This window comes from Botryllus schlosseri, chromosome 10, assembly GCF_051294905.1.
Source record: "Botryllus schlosseri isolate E-star chromosome 10, Bs_hap1, whole genome shotgun sequence".
Lineage (NCBI taxonomy): Eukaryota > Metazoa > Chordata > Ascidiacea > Stolidobranchia > Styelidae > Botryllus > Botryllus schlosseri.
The window spans coordinates 9,346,166-9,363,713 of record NC_137245.1 but is presented as its reverse complement, the minus strand read 5'-3'; the positions used below and the strand labels follow the sequence as shown (position 1 = coordinate 9,363,713).

Genomic DNA, 17,548 nt, shown 5'->3' with positions numbered 1-17,548 from the left:
TGACTAAAATATCAATTACGACGTACTGGCGTAATAGCCTGGGGCCACTTACATTTTCCTAGATCTTCGTATACGACGGGATGACCACAAAGTAGAATATTCCGTGGCAGATTTATCCGACGTGATATATTTCTTAGCACTTCTCTCGGTTTATTGTCTCTCGATTTCTTGGTTTAACTATTGGTGCACCTCCCGAAAATTAAAAATACGCCCTACTTACGGAATTGAGTATAATTGTATTCGCAATTATGAGAGAACGTGTCGTCCAACCTGCGACTTCGCAGAAAGATAGCAGAAAGATCGCAGAAAGATCGTCAGTGATGAAACTTTTGCACAAAATGATAGAAGAATGTTCACTGAAATCTTCGATATTGGTATGTCCAAATGCCGAGTAATCGTGTTCCAGCCAAATGAGCCCATCGGTATACAGAGGCGACCAACAATCTATGCAACTAACAATATTATTGACCGAATTCATTCATGAACTTTAAATAAAATTCGCGCTTGGCGCGGCTAACAGATGTACACAAGCAGTTTTCATAGCATATCTGTTATCGATTTTGATGCGGGCTCTGTTTTAAACATGTTTGTTTTAAATTGATGCAACCCTAAGCGTAACCGACAGCAAAATTATTCTCGACTATAGATTGATACAATAAAGCTCCGGAAATTACCCCGTCCTTGCTACAGTTGAGAGTAATTTCCGATGTGCTAAAGCATCCACGAATGTGAAAACATGCTCAATTGACAGTTCATCGTCATTAAAATCATTCCTATGCTAACTATGCAAGGCTTTACACTTCACAGGAAACGCAATAACTCTTTTCTGATGAATATGTCGCTTATTTTTATACGTCGCAATGATTTCGTGATAAAGACCAGCATTACATTACATTACATTGCATTACAACATTACACTTACATTTGCAAGTTACTGTACGCAAATTTTACCCATTTAAGGGTTGTTAAGTATGCGTTATTGTACAAAACCCAACAACTTGTTTGGCAGAGAAGCGCTTTAGTGAAATAGTTGAAATCAAAACGAGGGAAAAAAGTTGCCTTGTTAATGAGACACTTCACGATCTAAAACTATAGTAGCCAATTTGTTGCACATCTGAACAGAATGTTCATATGAATCTTCATCTTCTTATTGTATAGCAATTTTCTGTTGGCTTGTGCGAATGAAATTTATTTTCCATAAAAAGTGCGAATTAAGCTCAAAAAGGTTGAAAAGCACTGTAGTAGAGGATTGGAAATAACATTGTATATCAATAATCGTATTACATTTTTAAGCAATATTTGATAAAAGCTGCAACAAAAGTTGGCATGAAAAACAGATATCAAAAATATATATCCACCTCTTCTATAAATCGTTGCTAGCTAAGTGTCAAGCCCGTCAATCCATATTTCGGGGCATTTTTATAATTGTAGAACCTACCAATGTTCGTTTGTGAACGTGAACCTCGAACTTTCTGAGGTTCACACACAGAACGCGAACGTGAACCTCACGTTCACATCATCCCTAATAGAAACAGTCACGTCATGAACGGCGGTTACTCAGTAAAACAAATCGAACCATCTAAGAACTGGCGACCAAATATCAGAATACACTCAGGTTACAAATAGCGGTAACATGATAATACCAATTCAACGACATACGGAGATCTGCGAGAACCAATGAGCAAATCGACAATACAAAATTTCACATTTAATTGAACACATTTATCAGTTAGAAATCTACGATGAAATTCGTAGTTAACCAAGTAAATATGGCTCACCGTATCGGGGTAGCGTCAATAACAATAAAAAGGATAGTGTAATAATCCAATTATAAGCAATTAAGCATATTGCAGTGACCAGATTGCATGCGAAAGGTAATGCTATCTATAAGCGGATTTCCATAACCGGATTAGGGGGTGAATTAAGAACGGAACCATTAAAGGATTTGAATCGTAGTACATTTTGAATCTCTGGTACTCTTGATCCCACATCGCTATACCGTAGCGACGAATTATGTGGCGGGCTTCTTCTTCTGGACCAACAGCAAGTCTGGGGAACTCGGAAGGGGATGGATACAGTATTCGCCTATATTTCCGTTTCTTCATTGCCGTGAATGCCCACATGACCAAGGATCCAAAAGGATGACACATTGCCTCTCAATTCACTCAATTGAGACAGCAAAGGTACAATGTCATAAACCAGTCTATGACGAGAATACACTTTGAAGCTATGAATGCAGGTCAGAGCGCTGACCTATCTAGAAATTTAGTAGGCGAGTCACAATTCTTTGTAATCCAGCTCAGCGCTTCACACAACGCTATCAAATGCGCCGAGAAAACAGAATGCTCGACTGAACAAGCGTGAGCTACAGGCACGAGAGATATGGACCTCTCCGTATGTATGAACGTGTGAGCGTCGTCATGATCGACAACGGTACCTGTCCAATCTGAAGTCATTGATTAGGGATGATTTAGGATACGCGTTGAAGTTTGGATTCGTAAGACTCATGCCAATACTCTTCAATAATATGGCTGATGAGCGTGTTTCTCGGGTCGTGGTTCAACAAGTGGCAACGGTAATCATAGAAATACACTCCGGCCGCAGATTTGAAGGCATATCCCGACATTGGACGAGTAGCACGCAAATCCGGTTATACTGCGCATGGTATAAATACGTAAGGTTAGCTATGGATATCCTGGTTCTTCTTCATGCGGGTAAAGTCGGGCTAAAGAAGTACACCGCCATTCACTCGATGATTGATCTAACGAGGGATCGGTTGACACATATGAGACTCTCCTTACCAGCTCCCTAACTTGTGCCGGTCAGAACCATTATTGAATTGAACCTGTTGCCACAGGTAGATGATATCTAGACGATACGTGGTTTGTAGGATAGCCTTCTTTCAAAAATTACGCCGGGATATTTTAAGGTTTCGACAAATGGAGGAATATTTGAGCCATCCAGTTGGCGAGAGATATGAGGGATTTTTCGTTTGTGTCTAAATATCATTGTGACGGCTTTGAATTTAGATAACAGCTCGCAAGTTTTTCAACGTCGATGGGATATCTCCTGAAAAGTCCCGTTATTAAATCGGAGCCGTACCAAGAACTGAAAGCTGTGTTTTTTCCATTCTGGGATTCGTGCGTTCTGGGCACCACAGGAAATCAACAATCTATAAAGGCTTCGGAAAGTGGAGAGATTCACTTCGGTAATGGAGTCACCAGCACACCAGAGCGGAGGCCTTGCCAATAAGAAGTGCCTATTTGAACGCTACAGGTTCGGCTCGTTATGAGATACGCTGCGACGTATATCACTCGTGCTTATTCGCAATGTCGCCATTAAGCCATCGCCCTTTTTAGACACAGCATCGTGCTGTCGGCTTCGACTTTTATTGTCAGATATGACGGGTGAAAGGTCTTTCAATACCCGCTACAGGAATTATAGAAATGATCAATCTTCCCATTCCATCCCAACTTTCTGTCACTATTGACGAAATGATATGTCTCTCTCTTTCTTTCTATCCATCCCTCTCAACGGACTATATTCGTTTTCATTGTTTGTCATTCGTAGTATTTGGAGTTTTCCCCAGTCTGATAAATCGGATTTATGATTTCTGAGGCACCAACTTATATCACGCTCCACTTTCCTTCTGGTGTTGTGTTTGTGCTAATCAAATGTCAGTAAGGAGGCGAGGAAATCCGGCGCTAACAACAATAGCTCACTTATGGTTGCGAATCGTATTGCTATACAGCTTCACCCTTTAATATTCGGACCCCATCGCGATAATGCTTAATTTTAGACTTCTGTAGTCGCAATTTATATGACAACATAATATGCTCCGCATTTCGGTAGAATTGAAGGTCCCCTGCAATATTGATTTTACAGACCCAGAAATATTAACCTACCAAGATGAAAGTGATCTGCATTGTAGTGACAATCATGTCGTTGGCGTTCGCTGAAGTTCGAGCTGGTAAGTAACGGGTATCAGCATTTGACTGCGATATAAAAGTCCGTTATTTCAATTGTGTAACGAGCCGGTACTCGGAGCACATGGCAGTTGAAAATACCGCTTTCCACCATAGCTGGCTGCTGGGAAGACCTGGACTGCCCACCCGGCTACTTCTGCAACACCAACCAAGGACGATGCTATCCGTTGCTGTAGAAGCGTGAGTGAATCATGCACATTTGTACAATTATATGCAATAGAACATGCTTCGCTTATTTGTACATGTAGAGCGGTTAAGTGTACCATCTCTGTGGCACACCATATATCATTTTGTAATAGATACCAAGGCCTTGATACTTCTATCATAATATTCAAATACTGTGTGACCCGTACAAATGTAGCCGTGTTTCCCTGTAAAAACCAGTGTTGGGATGACTCGAGTCATGACTTGACTCGAGTCAGACTCGAGTCACCTTTTTCGTATGACTTGACTTGACTCGAGTCACTTTGCTAAAATGACTTGACTTGACTTGACTCGGCGTATCAGAAATGAGGATTGACTCGTGACTCGGAGCAAAATTCACGAGTCAATTTCAAGTCATCAAGTTATCGGTGTCGATAAAAATCATTTTATCTTGCATATGCTCGGATTGTTCGCGAAATGGTGGTGAACCCATGAAATCAACCAATTATTCAATGAACATGCGTTTTACTGAGCCCCCATTGTTCTCTCACAAATAAACTGACCGCAAACGAAGTGATCGAAGCTGACAGCTTACGTTGTCGTAACTAGTGGTAAAGTAATTTAATAGCAAAATGTATATTTCTGTTCTCCGTTCTTACCTTAACCAAAACTCTTGTTTTATTGAAATTGAATATAGTCTATGTAGACCTCAACCATTGGCGCAAGCTCGAATTGCATCATATCAATTTGTATATGTGTAATGTATTGCATCTTAGCAATTCGTTTCGCTATTCTCTATTTGGCTGGCAACTATAAACTGAGGCTAAATGCAATTACTTACGTAGTTCAGCAGTTCTGCGTACATGTGAGCGATCCAGCGCCTTCTTGCGTGTACATTTAACTTTATAGCCTCTTGTTTTATTGATATTGAATTCGAATATAGTATATGTAGTTCTCAATCATTGGCACAGGCTCGAATTGTATCAAATCAATTCGCAAGTGGGTAATGTATTGCATCTTATCAATTCGTTTCTCTATTCTCTATTCTGCTGCGAACTATACACAGAGTCTATGCAATCACTTACGTAGTTTAACAGCTCTACATATATGTGAGCGATACAGCGTGTAGATTTAACTCACTCTGTATTCGTTCATCGGTTCGGAATCTGCAATCTGTATTTCAGACAGCTAAAAAATGCGATGATGTAATCATGCCCCATACTTCGAAAAGGCAAATTGACTTGAATTGTGACTTGACTTGAATTGACTTGACTTGACTCGAGTCACCTCCAAAAATCGGGTGACTTGACTTGACTCGAGTCACTTTCGAAAATCAATTGATTCGACTTGACTCGAGTCAAAATGTGGAGTGACTCGAAATGACTCATGACTCGAAGGTAGTGACTTGATCCCAACAGTGGTTCATGGTTCATAGACAGTGCAAACATCTACGATACAATCGAGATGTAGGTTGCAAATTATTTTTTTGACTTTGATTTTTGACCCAACGCTACAATTTTAGCAAAATTTTGACTTATTTTAACATGTCAAAAAATCGCCCTGGTGATGATACTTCTACAAGATACAGTTGGTTTGTTTGTTTTTGAGGTATTCATGGTGTTTGTCGACTACTATGGTCATTTACACCAGGCCGATATTCTTCTTAATATCCGTAACTGCCGACTTATAGCACGGCCCACCTCTAGGCTTTTGTAAGACACCGCTGACGCGGATGAGGTGAGATACAGTTGGTCGCTTTTTTGTCGTGAATGCTCTGTGACGAAATTATTCCAACGTGAAATTGTTGTACAGCTGATGTAATTATTATTAGATCGTGCATTTATAATAGATCTAGCCACTGCAAGGACAGCAAATGGCGAAACGCAATTAAAAAAAACGCCGAACATTTAGCGTAGGCTACCACTTGAAAAGCTCTCGCGTAGCACAGTTTGAGAACCACTGCGTTAAGAAATGAAGGACCGTGTAACAGTTGGGATCGTTCGAGAGGTAAGAAGGTATACGACAATATACCAATAGTCAGGTACCATATGATTACACTCAAACAGAAAGAAATTATTTTATAGCAACTTCCGTTTCAACAGGAAAGTTGCAATATGGCGGCTGGTTTTGATATTCAGCCATCGTGTAATAATCGTTATTACACTGAGTCAATGCAACAGGAACCGGGGCTTTCTGGTTCCTGTTTACCAGTTGATCCCTGTATATTCGACAGTTTTGACCGATTTAGCACCAGTGTTTCGAAAGATAGCCAACAGCAACCAGTCAAGTAAGAACTGAATTGATACCTTTAGCAACTATATAATTTATAAAATGATAATCTTTTATTTGAGAAGAATGCAGATCAGAACTTTGATGCTCTTGCTCGTTGTGCTCGGACTCATCATGCAGTCCGAGGCACGTTGCCATCATCATCGTCGCAGGCGCCATCACCACAGGCGCCGCAGGCATGTACATATACGTCGCCGCAGAGCCGCCCGTCGTCGCCGTCGCGCCCGCCGTTACGATGAAGGAAACGAAGACGAAACCCCTGACTTTGAGGTACAGCTAATAGTTGTCAGCTGTCAGCTATATTTATTTCGTAGCTCTTATTTATTCATGGTCCCATTTGGTGTTCTCAATGGTAATGTTCTCACTCGGATAGCAACTAGAACACGCTAGTCAGCTTTAGATTGCCTGTACGGTGATATAGAACACACTACCGTTTCCTACATCCTTTATGATTGCTTTTGGGATTCGTTGAGCGAAAATGAGTACATGAGTCATTCGCAATGAGAATTTCCTTCACCCAAATTGCTTGATCCATTACAAATGAACGTAATCCAAAACTATAGTTCTTTCAATACTATATACACATCCGAATGTAATATGTATTGTTTTTTGTCAGGACATCGAAGAAATCCTGGAGGAATAAGGTAAATATTTTTGACGCTGCCGTCATACATTCGTTCCCAGCGACCTTTCTGTACATGAAATTCCTATTGTTACTTCATTCAGAAATACTAGGGTTTCTCTTGATCTATGTACGGAAACGTAATGACTCCTCAAATCGCTTGAGGGAGAGATAACCCACCAGCATTTCACAACAGTTGGTATCGGCAATTATTATCTTGCTATTGATGGTAATAAATGTTTTAAGGGATTTATCGAAAGCAGTTTAATTGAATGTTCTAAATCTTGACAAGGGCTGCCTTTTTCGCACAAAGTTAAAGAAAATCTGTTTTTGATTAGATAAATTATCATTACAGTCATGGAGGAACAACATGAAGCTGCATTTCATGTGCACCACGAACGGACTTAATATATCGAAAATAAATAACTTGATTCAAGTTCATGCTATTTTTATTTAATGTTGATGCCAAGGTACTGCTTTCGTGGAGAGCCAATTTCGACAACCATCACAGGAACAGAAAAATGTTAGAATCCTTTCCAGAGTGTGCGACTGTGCGTACAAAGACAATAGCAGAGAGACGACACCGGATTTCGTATATTAGGGCGATGATATTATGGCCGCTTGGTTACGATGTTGTAAGTTCCGGAATATCACATGAAGCAGTTTTCATTTACAACGGCCAGAGCGTCAGGACTCACATCAGTAGAATGGACATTTGAGATGAACGAGAAAAACTTAGAATAGCAGGGTCAATCAAGATAACTACGCTATGTTTGCAGAGCATTCTGAATTTGAAGCTATCATCATAGCCTCAGGAAATTTACAGTTGTTGAAGAAAAATTCCTGACGCAGATTCCTAATCTGTCCCAAGCAGGTGGTTGAAGCCTCTTCGCGGCGTCAATTTTCTTCTGTGACAGACATGATCATTATTCTAGAACTTCCAGCTGAATTGCTTGATAGGTAGGATTAGGCTGGACTTGACATGTTCATTGAAAAATCAGTTTCTCAATTGAGGTGCCTCATGTCATGTTGCCGTCGAACCCAAAGGTGTCGTCGGAAGCGTTACGCTTTTTATTCCATTTTCGTTCACTTACCTTTGCGAAAGTGTTGTTCGGCTCTCGATCATATCGAATCAAAGTCGCATCTTTCCAAAACACCATCACGTATTTAGAGACTTGCTTCTCATATGAAGCCGTAAATTATGTAGATTCCCATGTAGAATATGTAAATTCGCTTTGAAGCAAAAGTCTTTATACATTCCGCATATCGTGGCGTGTGAATCAAAATAGTTTATTTCTATTGTTCATTTGTTCAAATTTGAGATCCAAATTACAAATCGTTACAAATATCAAGTTTTTGTGAAATGTTCCTAGTTTATCGGCCATATCTTGGCCATGTTCATGTTTGTTACATTGTTTCAAAGTTAACCATGGCCAAGTTGATTTTCACGATGTATAAAATTGACTTACGCCACTTTGATTCCACTGCGACGACATGATAGGTAGCCGTTTGGTCGTAGTTCGATCTAACTGTCAGAAGAGGATGACCGGCATCCTCCAGCAGAATAAACTGAATCGAGATGCTTGTAGAGTCGACGGATAAACTGCAATGAATGCTGACACAATTATATACAGCAACCAATTCAACCCAGAGCAGCATAATACTCCTATGCTTCCAGCTAACTCAAGACAATGACAAACCAATTCACTCCTCCCTTCCCACTATCATGACACAGATTAGTACACAACACATGAGTCATCTCGGCACCAGAGTTTACACCAGAACGGTAACAGATGTAGTTATCAAGAAAGCGCAATATTTGCAATTTACCGTCAAAGTCCTAAACTACAGTTTATATTTACACTGAAAAGATGAAGATTGAAAGATAATCCAGCGAAATTTTGGCTCAACTAAGATTCGTGGGGGTCAGTGGAGGTCCTTGATGGATCAAAAATGGGTCCATGAAAACCATATGGTTGAGAATCACTGGTAGTATATATGATTTCTTTTGGGCAATATGATATTACGGCACTCTTCAAGGAAAATGCATAAATTACTAATGATGATTGTGCACTGAGCTCAATGACTTATGGTTTGCGATAAAATCCCATCATTCCTCATTGATTGGTTGAACTTGTCGTTTTGAAACAGGCGAGAATTGGTCAGTAACAAGATACCAATTTTGGGAATATGATTATTAGTAAGGCACGTCTCGTTGCACTACAATCAGAGTAGTCTTTGGCCTTCAAGTAGGCTACTTCACATCTAGTTTATCATCTCTCCAGGCAAACGTTAACAATATAGCCTACTCTTTACCTTTCCAATTTGGTCTAGTACAAAAATAGGTTTTGGATAGATTGTTATGTGTAGAAGAGTGAAATTGTAATGACATCAATTCTCGTGTATCATGCAAACACAATACAGTCCGATCATTTCACCTATTCATCGTACCATTTGTCATACCTTTAGATTGCTGTAGCCAGCAACCAACCGATGAAAATCTGGCGCGCCACGTATCAATGTACTTTTTCAATCCTTTGGTTTATTATTGTACTTGAAGTAGTTTGGCATGTCCAGGAAATCGCTACTTTTTGACTTAAATACAACTATATTTGTGGTAGTACTACTGCTTTAGTAGAAGCATTAACTATTTTGATGGGTGATAATGATAAGTGATAAGTTATTGACATCGTGGTAGTGTTGGGATGACTCGAGTCAACTTTTTCGTATGACTTGACTTGACTCGAGTCACTTTGGAAAAACGACTTGACTTGACTTGACTCGGAGCTTCAAAAATGTGCATTGACTTGTGACTCGGAGCAAAATTTACGAGTCAATTTCAAGTCATTAAGTAGGCGGTGTGGAATAAATAACTGTATCTCGTGTATGTTCGGATCGTTCGAGATGCGCCGGTGTCACTTGTGAGAACAACCAGTCATAATTGATTGTACGTTACAAGGTTCCGCCATTGTTAGATCACAAATAAATTGACCGCAAAGTAGAAAACTAATGTAAATAGCAATGTGTCTCTGTTTCTTAGACGGCTCAATGCTTACGTTGCCCAGTGCTCAAATTTACCAATTCTCTTGTAAGATTTAAATCCAACGAATATATTCCGTGCGTTTATATTCTCACAGATGCGTAGATGGGTAGTGTTGGCTATATTGTACGATATCAATTTGTTGTAACATCTCGAAGCTTCTTATTAGGTCCTATATTTTGGCTGATAAGAACTGACTGTAGTAGGTAGCTGTACAGTTACTCACATACTTTATTAGCAGTTCTACGTGTGCGTGAGGGATACACCGGTTTTTTGCATGTATAGTTAACTAGACTTAACTATTGGTTATTTGATTAAGATAAATGATCATTTAATCTGTCTATCACACAGCTAGCAAAATGTAATGACTTTGATTCATCACTCATACTTGGAAAATTCAATTTGACTTGAATTGTGACTTGACTCGTGACTTGACTTGACTTGACTCGACTTGACTCGAGTCACCTCCAAAAAACGAGTGACTTGACTTGACTCGAGTCACCTTTGAAAATCGATTGACTTGACTTGACTCGAGTCAAAATCTGCAATGACTCGAGATGACTCGTGACTCGAAGGTAGTGACTTGATCCCAACACTGCATCGTGGTAGATATTAATATTCAGGTATGACATACAGCATGTACACCTTTTCTGCTTGCGCCTGCAGGATTAACTAAATGCAGCTCTTAGCAATATTCGCTGTTCTAGTTTCGATCTGCAGCATATGCTAGTACGATTCAATAAAACAAATCACTTTCAATATCCTTACCTGAAACAGGATATCGTTCACTATTTCAATGATACATTGATATTTGTCCAGCCGAGACTTCTATCGCTATCTGATAATTTGCCAAGTCGCACTATAGGCCTATAACCTGCGAATTTTCCTCCTTTAACACCAAACGGGACCCTCGCTCACTAGCCGCACGCCGCCCGCTTTCGCATCAGCCAGGTCCAGTGGCGGCACGCTCGCTGTCTCAGCGTTCAGGCCAAAGATAAAAGACCAATAATGGAGAACAAAACTATTACGCAAAGAAAGATCACTAGCTGCCTCAAAAATAAACTTTTCGAGCTTTCGCCGAAACAAAATCAGCGATAATATGTTCAAAAGAAATTTTTGAACGAATTCTCTTTCTGCAGAAAGAATCGATATAGCTGATTGCCTATCATCATTCATGGTAGAACGTCAACACGACTTTATCATTTTGAGCTTTGAGTAACTCCTCTCACAGCTCGCAATTGAAACACTAATGGTAAGATAATGTTCGAGACACGAGCATAAATAATTAAGTAGGGACCAAATCGTAGTCGTTACAAATTAACTCGTGATTAGCCATCTCTCCATGATGTGTGCACTGTTCAGTCTCATTTTACCACCTCTGGCGCAGAGCCAGAAAAGCCAAGTGGCTGCTGCGCCACTATGCTTCCAATTGAAGTAGTTTTGACATATCTTTGAAATTGTCACCTTCACTTGTAACCATGTAAAAATTCACGGCGTTGCTTCTACTTCTATTAGAGTAGCAAACCTGACTACTTCGACAGTTTCTGATGAGAAAAGTCTCATGCCCGAGGACGCAGAATCGAGCAATCCTTTACGGCGGCCCATATTTTATCGGCGATCTCATACTTGGCGCTGGTCAAGACCTCGAATCCGCCGGTTTCGGTGTTGAATCGCAGAGGCTGCGGGATACTCTAAAATGCATGTGTCCCGTTGGACAATAGGGCTATAGGTTCATCAATGGACAATTGAGCAATTGAACATACACACTTACACCGTGCAAAATACCAGTTTTTTCACATTGATCCATATCAATGGTCGGGAACCTATAGCTCTTTTGGGTATAAGATATGACTCTTTGACAATTTTTAATTTTGTACTTAATTTATCAATATTGTAGCAACTTGCTGATGAATTTTCATGACGGCCCGAATAATTATTCTCGTGGCAGCATAAACATGTCTTAGTGAGGTCAAGGCAGTGGGGTAACCAGGGTTAGGGGTTCGTACCCACCAATTTGAAAATACGCATATTTAAGTTGCTGTCGCGACGGTGGCTATCACCACTGGTGAATTCGATCTACCGGCCATCGCGCGCCTCGAAATCTTGGATTTCACGATACCTTGATTGATACCTTGACAGGGCGACGCTTGTAGGACAATGAAGTTTTCAAATACACATTGTCGTCCTGATCTACGCCGATAAATAAACTTCCTTGGAAGGGACATTAACAATTACAAATTCCAACTTGAAACAACGCCATAGCTATCCAAGTTCTTGACTGGTTACGTAAGTAGCCTTCAAGAACCTTCGTAAAATGTAGGTGTGTAGCGTTACATGACGCCGAATACTTTAGAAGTCGATCAATATTTAGATTTTCGGAAGAAGCGCGACAATTTCATTTGAAAAAATATCAGTGATGATAAATTCTAAGGTACTAACAATGAGTTGCACTATCACGGGTGAGGCTCGGCCCGTCTGTGCCTCATTGGTGCCTTAACTCTCCTTCGTGCTTTATTTTCGAACAATAATTATGAAAATTCCGTGATTTTGGGAATAGAAATGTTTTAAATCTAATATTCATAAGCATCGATTAAAAATAAAACAAAATGAATTTTTATTTATGGCAGAACATTTACGAGCCGTTTTTGGGGTTTTGGAGGTTGCTGATTACGAATATTAGTTTTGCAAGATCGGCTCTGGAAAAGAATATATTTACACTACTAAAAAGCTTAAAATAACTGTATTTTCCCTTGAATATTTCGCTTGGTACGAAATAAGTCTTAGATGTTTCTACTGTCATACTGCGCATAAATACATAATTGACTTTGATGAACACTCATGCCGTTTTCAGTTATTCCATCAATATTAACATGACCTGATGCCAGAACTTTGTTTGTTAAAAAAGCGGGTTGTCAAGCCGAAAAATTGTACTTTTGCACAAAGGAAATATATTTTCTCCTGTACCAATTGGTCATTCTACCAATATGAAATTGGAGTATAAAGCTATCAAGTTTGTCCCTGGAAAGCTTAACTAAAATACTCATATGCGTCTCATCTCTTTTCACTTGAAAATGGATAATTTTCCGTAAAGCCAGCAAAGTGGGTATACCTAGTATCCATATCAAACGAGAATGCATGGAATCCCTTCTAGGATGTATTAAATAAAAAGTTTTGAAAGATCACAAAGCATCCAACTGCAAACGGTTGGTCCGAGAATCGGTATCTGCATATGAAAACCTTGGAGCAAACATGAGCATTAAATCTCACTTTCTGTTCAGTCATCTCAATATATTTTCTGATAATATTGTTGATTAGAGGGAACCGAAAGGGGAAAGGTTCCACCAATACACCAAAACAACAAAAGAAAGATATCAGTGCAGACGCGACGAACATATTATGGCAGACTATTGCTGGAACCTTTCGAAAAACTGCACTAAATTGCTTACAAATGAAAATAGTACAAGAACCAAGTTATTAATATTATATTCCAACTGATTATTTTGAATTTAAAATAGGTGGTTAACATAAAACTCATTCAATTAATGCAACGGTATTTGAGTATTTAGGTAAATACTTATGTACATGATTGAAGTTTGTTTATGTACATGATATCCGTAAAAGTCTCCAATTATGATAAATCTAATTCACCGAAATATAATTCTGTTGATGTATTTTGGATTAAAACAGTCTTCAGCGTGTGAAAATAAAAAGTATATTGAATTTCTGAACTTTATAGCACGACTGAGCCGATTTTTTTATGTAGCCCATACAGCGAAAATATAAGATTTAAGTCAAAATAGCTCCATGGATTATCTTCAAAAATAGAGCGAATTTGAAAAAACCAAGGTCATATTCGGAATCAGTGACCTTCATAACCCCCAAAACCACTCTTACTTTGTCTGCCTAAAAATATGTGTTGACCAATGTAATCATTGAATGTTTCCCAATTTCCCTTCATTCATCCCTGACGACATGTGAGGCACTGCCTCGCTTGCCTCCCCCAATCCCACGCCACTGACGTATCATACCCTGCAGTGGGTATGCAGTCCAGAGGTGGTCAAAGTAGTCAAGAAAGCTACTCAAGTAGAAGTAGAAGTAGCGACGGAAAAATCTACTCAAGTACGAGTAGAAGTACTTCTTCAATTAGCCACCTCAAACTACTTGAAGTAGAAGTAGATTTGACTGACTTTAAATCTACTCAAGTAAGTAAGTAGTTTTGAAAACAGTCTTAATTCGTTCACATGGACTGTCAAAATCTGCAAATTGAGCTATGCGGAAGTTGCAGAGAGATTGATTCGTATTGATGCATCCCAGGAGGTATCAATTCTCGACAGAATAAGCATTCTTTCGCATCATGGGATGCAAATTATAGTATTGATATGAAAATGCGATACTAACCCTTTATTTACTAAAAGACCTCGTTTTAGAGAATACCATAGGATGGTGCCCTGCCCCATATTATAAGGCCCAATGTTTAGGCGAAGAGCAATTCGTAGAAGTTGTATAGGATACGGTTTCATCGCTTTGCGCGATTAGTATATATTTATAACAAATATTGTGGATCGTAAAAGTTATATTTAGTGTCGCTTTATTTTCGGAAAATAGAGGCATTATTACACTTGCTTTTATGCTTCAACATGCATGTTCTGCAGACAAAAGAACTGAAAGTAATTAAAACTCAAAGTATGATACTCGCATCGTAATTGAAAGAGAAATACAAATACGACTCCTTTAAAAGCGGAAAATTTATTTCATGTCTTTTGTCCATAAAGCTTTAAATGTGATCTGCTAAAACAGGTGTAACGTTCAAATAAGCTGGATTTTCCAGATTAGCAAGTCACGTAAGGGGCTGCTAGATTACGATATGATAGGTGATTTCTAGATTGCGAAACGGTAGTTTCAAATGTTATGTTGGGCCATATTTACTGTGATGAAATATTTGATATGGGGGACAATGGGGTGTGAGCGGAATCAAGCAATCCGTTACCTAAATTATCTTCACTGATACCTTCGTGAAAACATATATTATTCGCTCCATAACTACTGTGCGGGAAGCGCAACAAAATTTCTGGGCTTTACTTGACTTTTATGAATATTAAATGTTGGTGCTCCGTGAAAACAGCCCCGATATTCTTCAGGCTATCTTTCGTATTGGGGGATTAGACTACTTCTACTTGACAAACTGAAAATAGCGAGCATAAAAAACATTCCCGCGCGCTCTTAAACAAAACACTTCCTAACCCTACCACCTAATACTAAGGCGCGCGGGAATGTTTTTTATGCCTATACAACTAAACGAATACCCATCGGCCTGCTTACTACATTTTAAAGATTCTCTTCACTATTGTGTATACAAGAATATACTTCTCTTAGTAAGCAATTTCTCGTGAATTCCGAAGCACATGGACGCGTGTTAACTTCTATATTAGGTGATAGTAGCATTTTCATGTCTGATAATGTTACTTGTCAAGGTGATACAAACGTAAGCTCAAACTACTTTAAAATTTAAACTCTTACCAAATTTTATCTAAAACTGAAACTGTCGAGTACCGATAAAGTACTCTAAAACCTAGTCACTTTTTACGTGGAGGGAGAACATAGCGAAGTACTTGTACATTTTGCAGTACTCAAGTATAGGTTTGGCCTGCTTGCGCTATACTTAATGAAGTGATTACCTATTTACACTGCATCTACTTCGATTTCAGAGTTTTTCGCTTTTTCCAGCAAACTATACCTTCAATACTTACTATTCAACTAACTGGGAAATCATTACTTCTTGTACTTTAGTAGGACTTTACTGCTATAATGTACTTTTTTCAGTGGACCAGCGGTCTTGGTGAGTGTTGTCAGTTTCATCTATATCCTACGAAAAGCTACTTGAGCACTTCACGGGTTTGTATCATCGCAAATAATATATTCTAAACATGTTTAGATAGCGAGGAGTTGTAATTATAGGTGAAAGGGATAAATTTTATCTAAAACTGAAACTGTAAAGTACCGATAAAGTGGTCTAGAGTATTTTTTATGTTTATTCAACTCAACGAATATCTTCATTTGGCCTGCTTACTACATTTTAAAGATTTTCTACGCTATAGAAAAATCGCTGTAACATGATAAGTATATTATAATTAATCTTATCAGCGCGGCATAGTACATTCGAGTAAATTCATTAAATTAGCTTATGTTTATGAAATTATTTGGTTTCTGAATTCTATCTAAAACTGAAACCGACGAATATCGGTAAAAGCACTTATTACGTGCAGGAGGCGATAGCGAAGTACTCGTGCATTTTGTACTACTCAAGCATAGGTTTTATCTGCTTGCGCTAAACTTAATCAAGTGATTAACTATTTACACTGCATCTACTTCTATTTCAGAATATTCGGTTTTCAGGTAAACTATACCTGCAATATATTTTAACTCACTCGGAAATCATCACGTCTTGTACTTTACTAGAAATTTACTGCTACTAAATGTTGAAACGTACTGTTTTCAGCGGTCTTGATGAGTGGTGCTAGTTTCATCTATATCCTACGACGTATTTTCGCGCTGCAGAATGACTTATCGCAATAAAAATAACAAAAATACTTCGAGAATTTGCGAACTCTCACTGCGCAATATTTGAGTTTTACGAAGTAACCTTCAAAGTGAGCCTACATCTTGGATGTTATCCAAAACCACATACAATTTCGCTTCGAACGAGGTATCCTTTAAAATAAGGTAGAAGTAGTCATTTCCGAGTAAGTAAAACGTTAGTACTCTAGGTATATTACTGTTTAATACTCTAGCTATCATGAAGTTGATGTACTCCGATATCATAAGGACTTGATACTATGTGGTGCATCTAGGCAAAAAACCTACTTGGGTATTCTCAAGAAGTACGAGTGCTCAAATATAAGTTTCCAAACCATTACCTTGATAAAATTTTCAGAATAGCAACTTTTGCGTAAAGTCTGTCTTGCATTTAGTTGCCGGCTCTGAAAGCAAGCAAAGTTTGTGGTATTTGCGCAACATCGAAATTTGTACACTTCACGCGAGGCCTACGATACTTATGGTCTAATATGGCACATTACACTTGCTGGATATAAGAGGCCGACACTCCCAATCAGACATCACGACTGACTCAATGATTGCTTGCGATCTCACTTCTCGATACCAGACGCCTCGCCATACAAGTCTAATAAAGTATTATAACAGACAAAATTAGTTCTTTCAGATGAAACAACCCAATTAAGAGCCAAGTGACAGCGTCGCAATGTATTTAATCACCAACACACAAGAAGACAATGTAATGAGGATCCCCAACTTGGGCATGTAAAAGTATTTTACAGTATGGTAAAATGGCTGACTATGTATATGTACATGTACACGCTACCGAAAACAGATGTAGGCAAAAGTTGCTATAGAACTGCGTTAGTTTTAAAGTTATTCCATCATGAAATGTAAATGTGTGATGCAATTTGGTAT

The 17,548-nt window shown here is 38.9% G+C and overlaps 1 protein-coding gene across 3 annotated transcripts; it reads left to right on the top strand.

Moving 5' to 3' along the window:
• The first annotated feature begins 5,125 nt into the window (after nt 1-5,125).
• Nucleotides 5,126-15,920, top strand: LOC145448135 (uncharacterized). 3 transcript variants are annotated; one of them, XM_080326461.1, is made up of 4 exons: nt 5,126-6,417; nt 6,485-6,689; nt 7,036-7,063; nt 15,902-15,920. In XM_080326461.1, exons 1-3 carry the CDS (start codon nt 6,245-6,247, stop codon nt 7,060-7,062), a joined length of 405 nt encoding a protein of 134 aa, XP_080182587.1. In that variant the 5' UTR covers nt 5,126-6,244; the 3' UTR covers nt 7,063; nt 15,902-15,920. The 3 variants fall into 3 exon arrangements, with proteins under 3 accessions (XP_080182587.1, XP_080182588.1, XP_080182590.1); XM_080326462.1 differs by lacking the exon at nt 15,902-15,920 and adding an exon at nt 7,146-7,477; XM_080326464.1 differs by lacking the exon at nt 15,902-15,920 and adding an exon at nt 7,397-14,087 and having other exon boundaries at nt 5,248-6,417.
• Nucleotides 15,921-17,548: the final 1,628 nt, after the last annotated feature.

Coding starts and splice junctions, on each gene's coding strand:
- LOC145448135 (XM_080326461.1), top strand. CDS start 6,245: ATGGCGGCTGGTTTTGATATTCAGCCATCGTGTAATAATCGTTATTAC. Junction 6,418..6,484: donor AGCCAACAGCAACCAGTCAA/GTAAGAACTGAA, acceptor TTATTTGAGAAG/AATGCAGATCAGAACTTTGA. Junction 6,690..7,035: donor ACGAAACCCCTGACTTTGAG/GTACAGCTAATA, acceptor GTTTTTTGTCAG/GACATCGAAGAAATCCTGGA.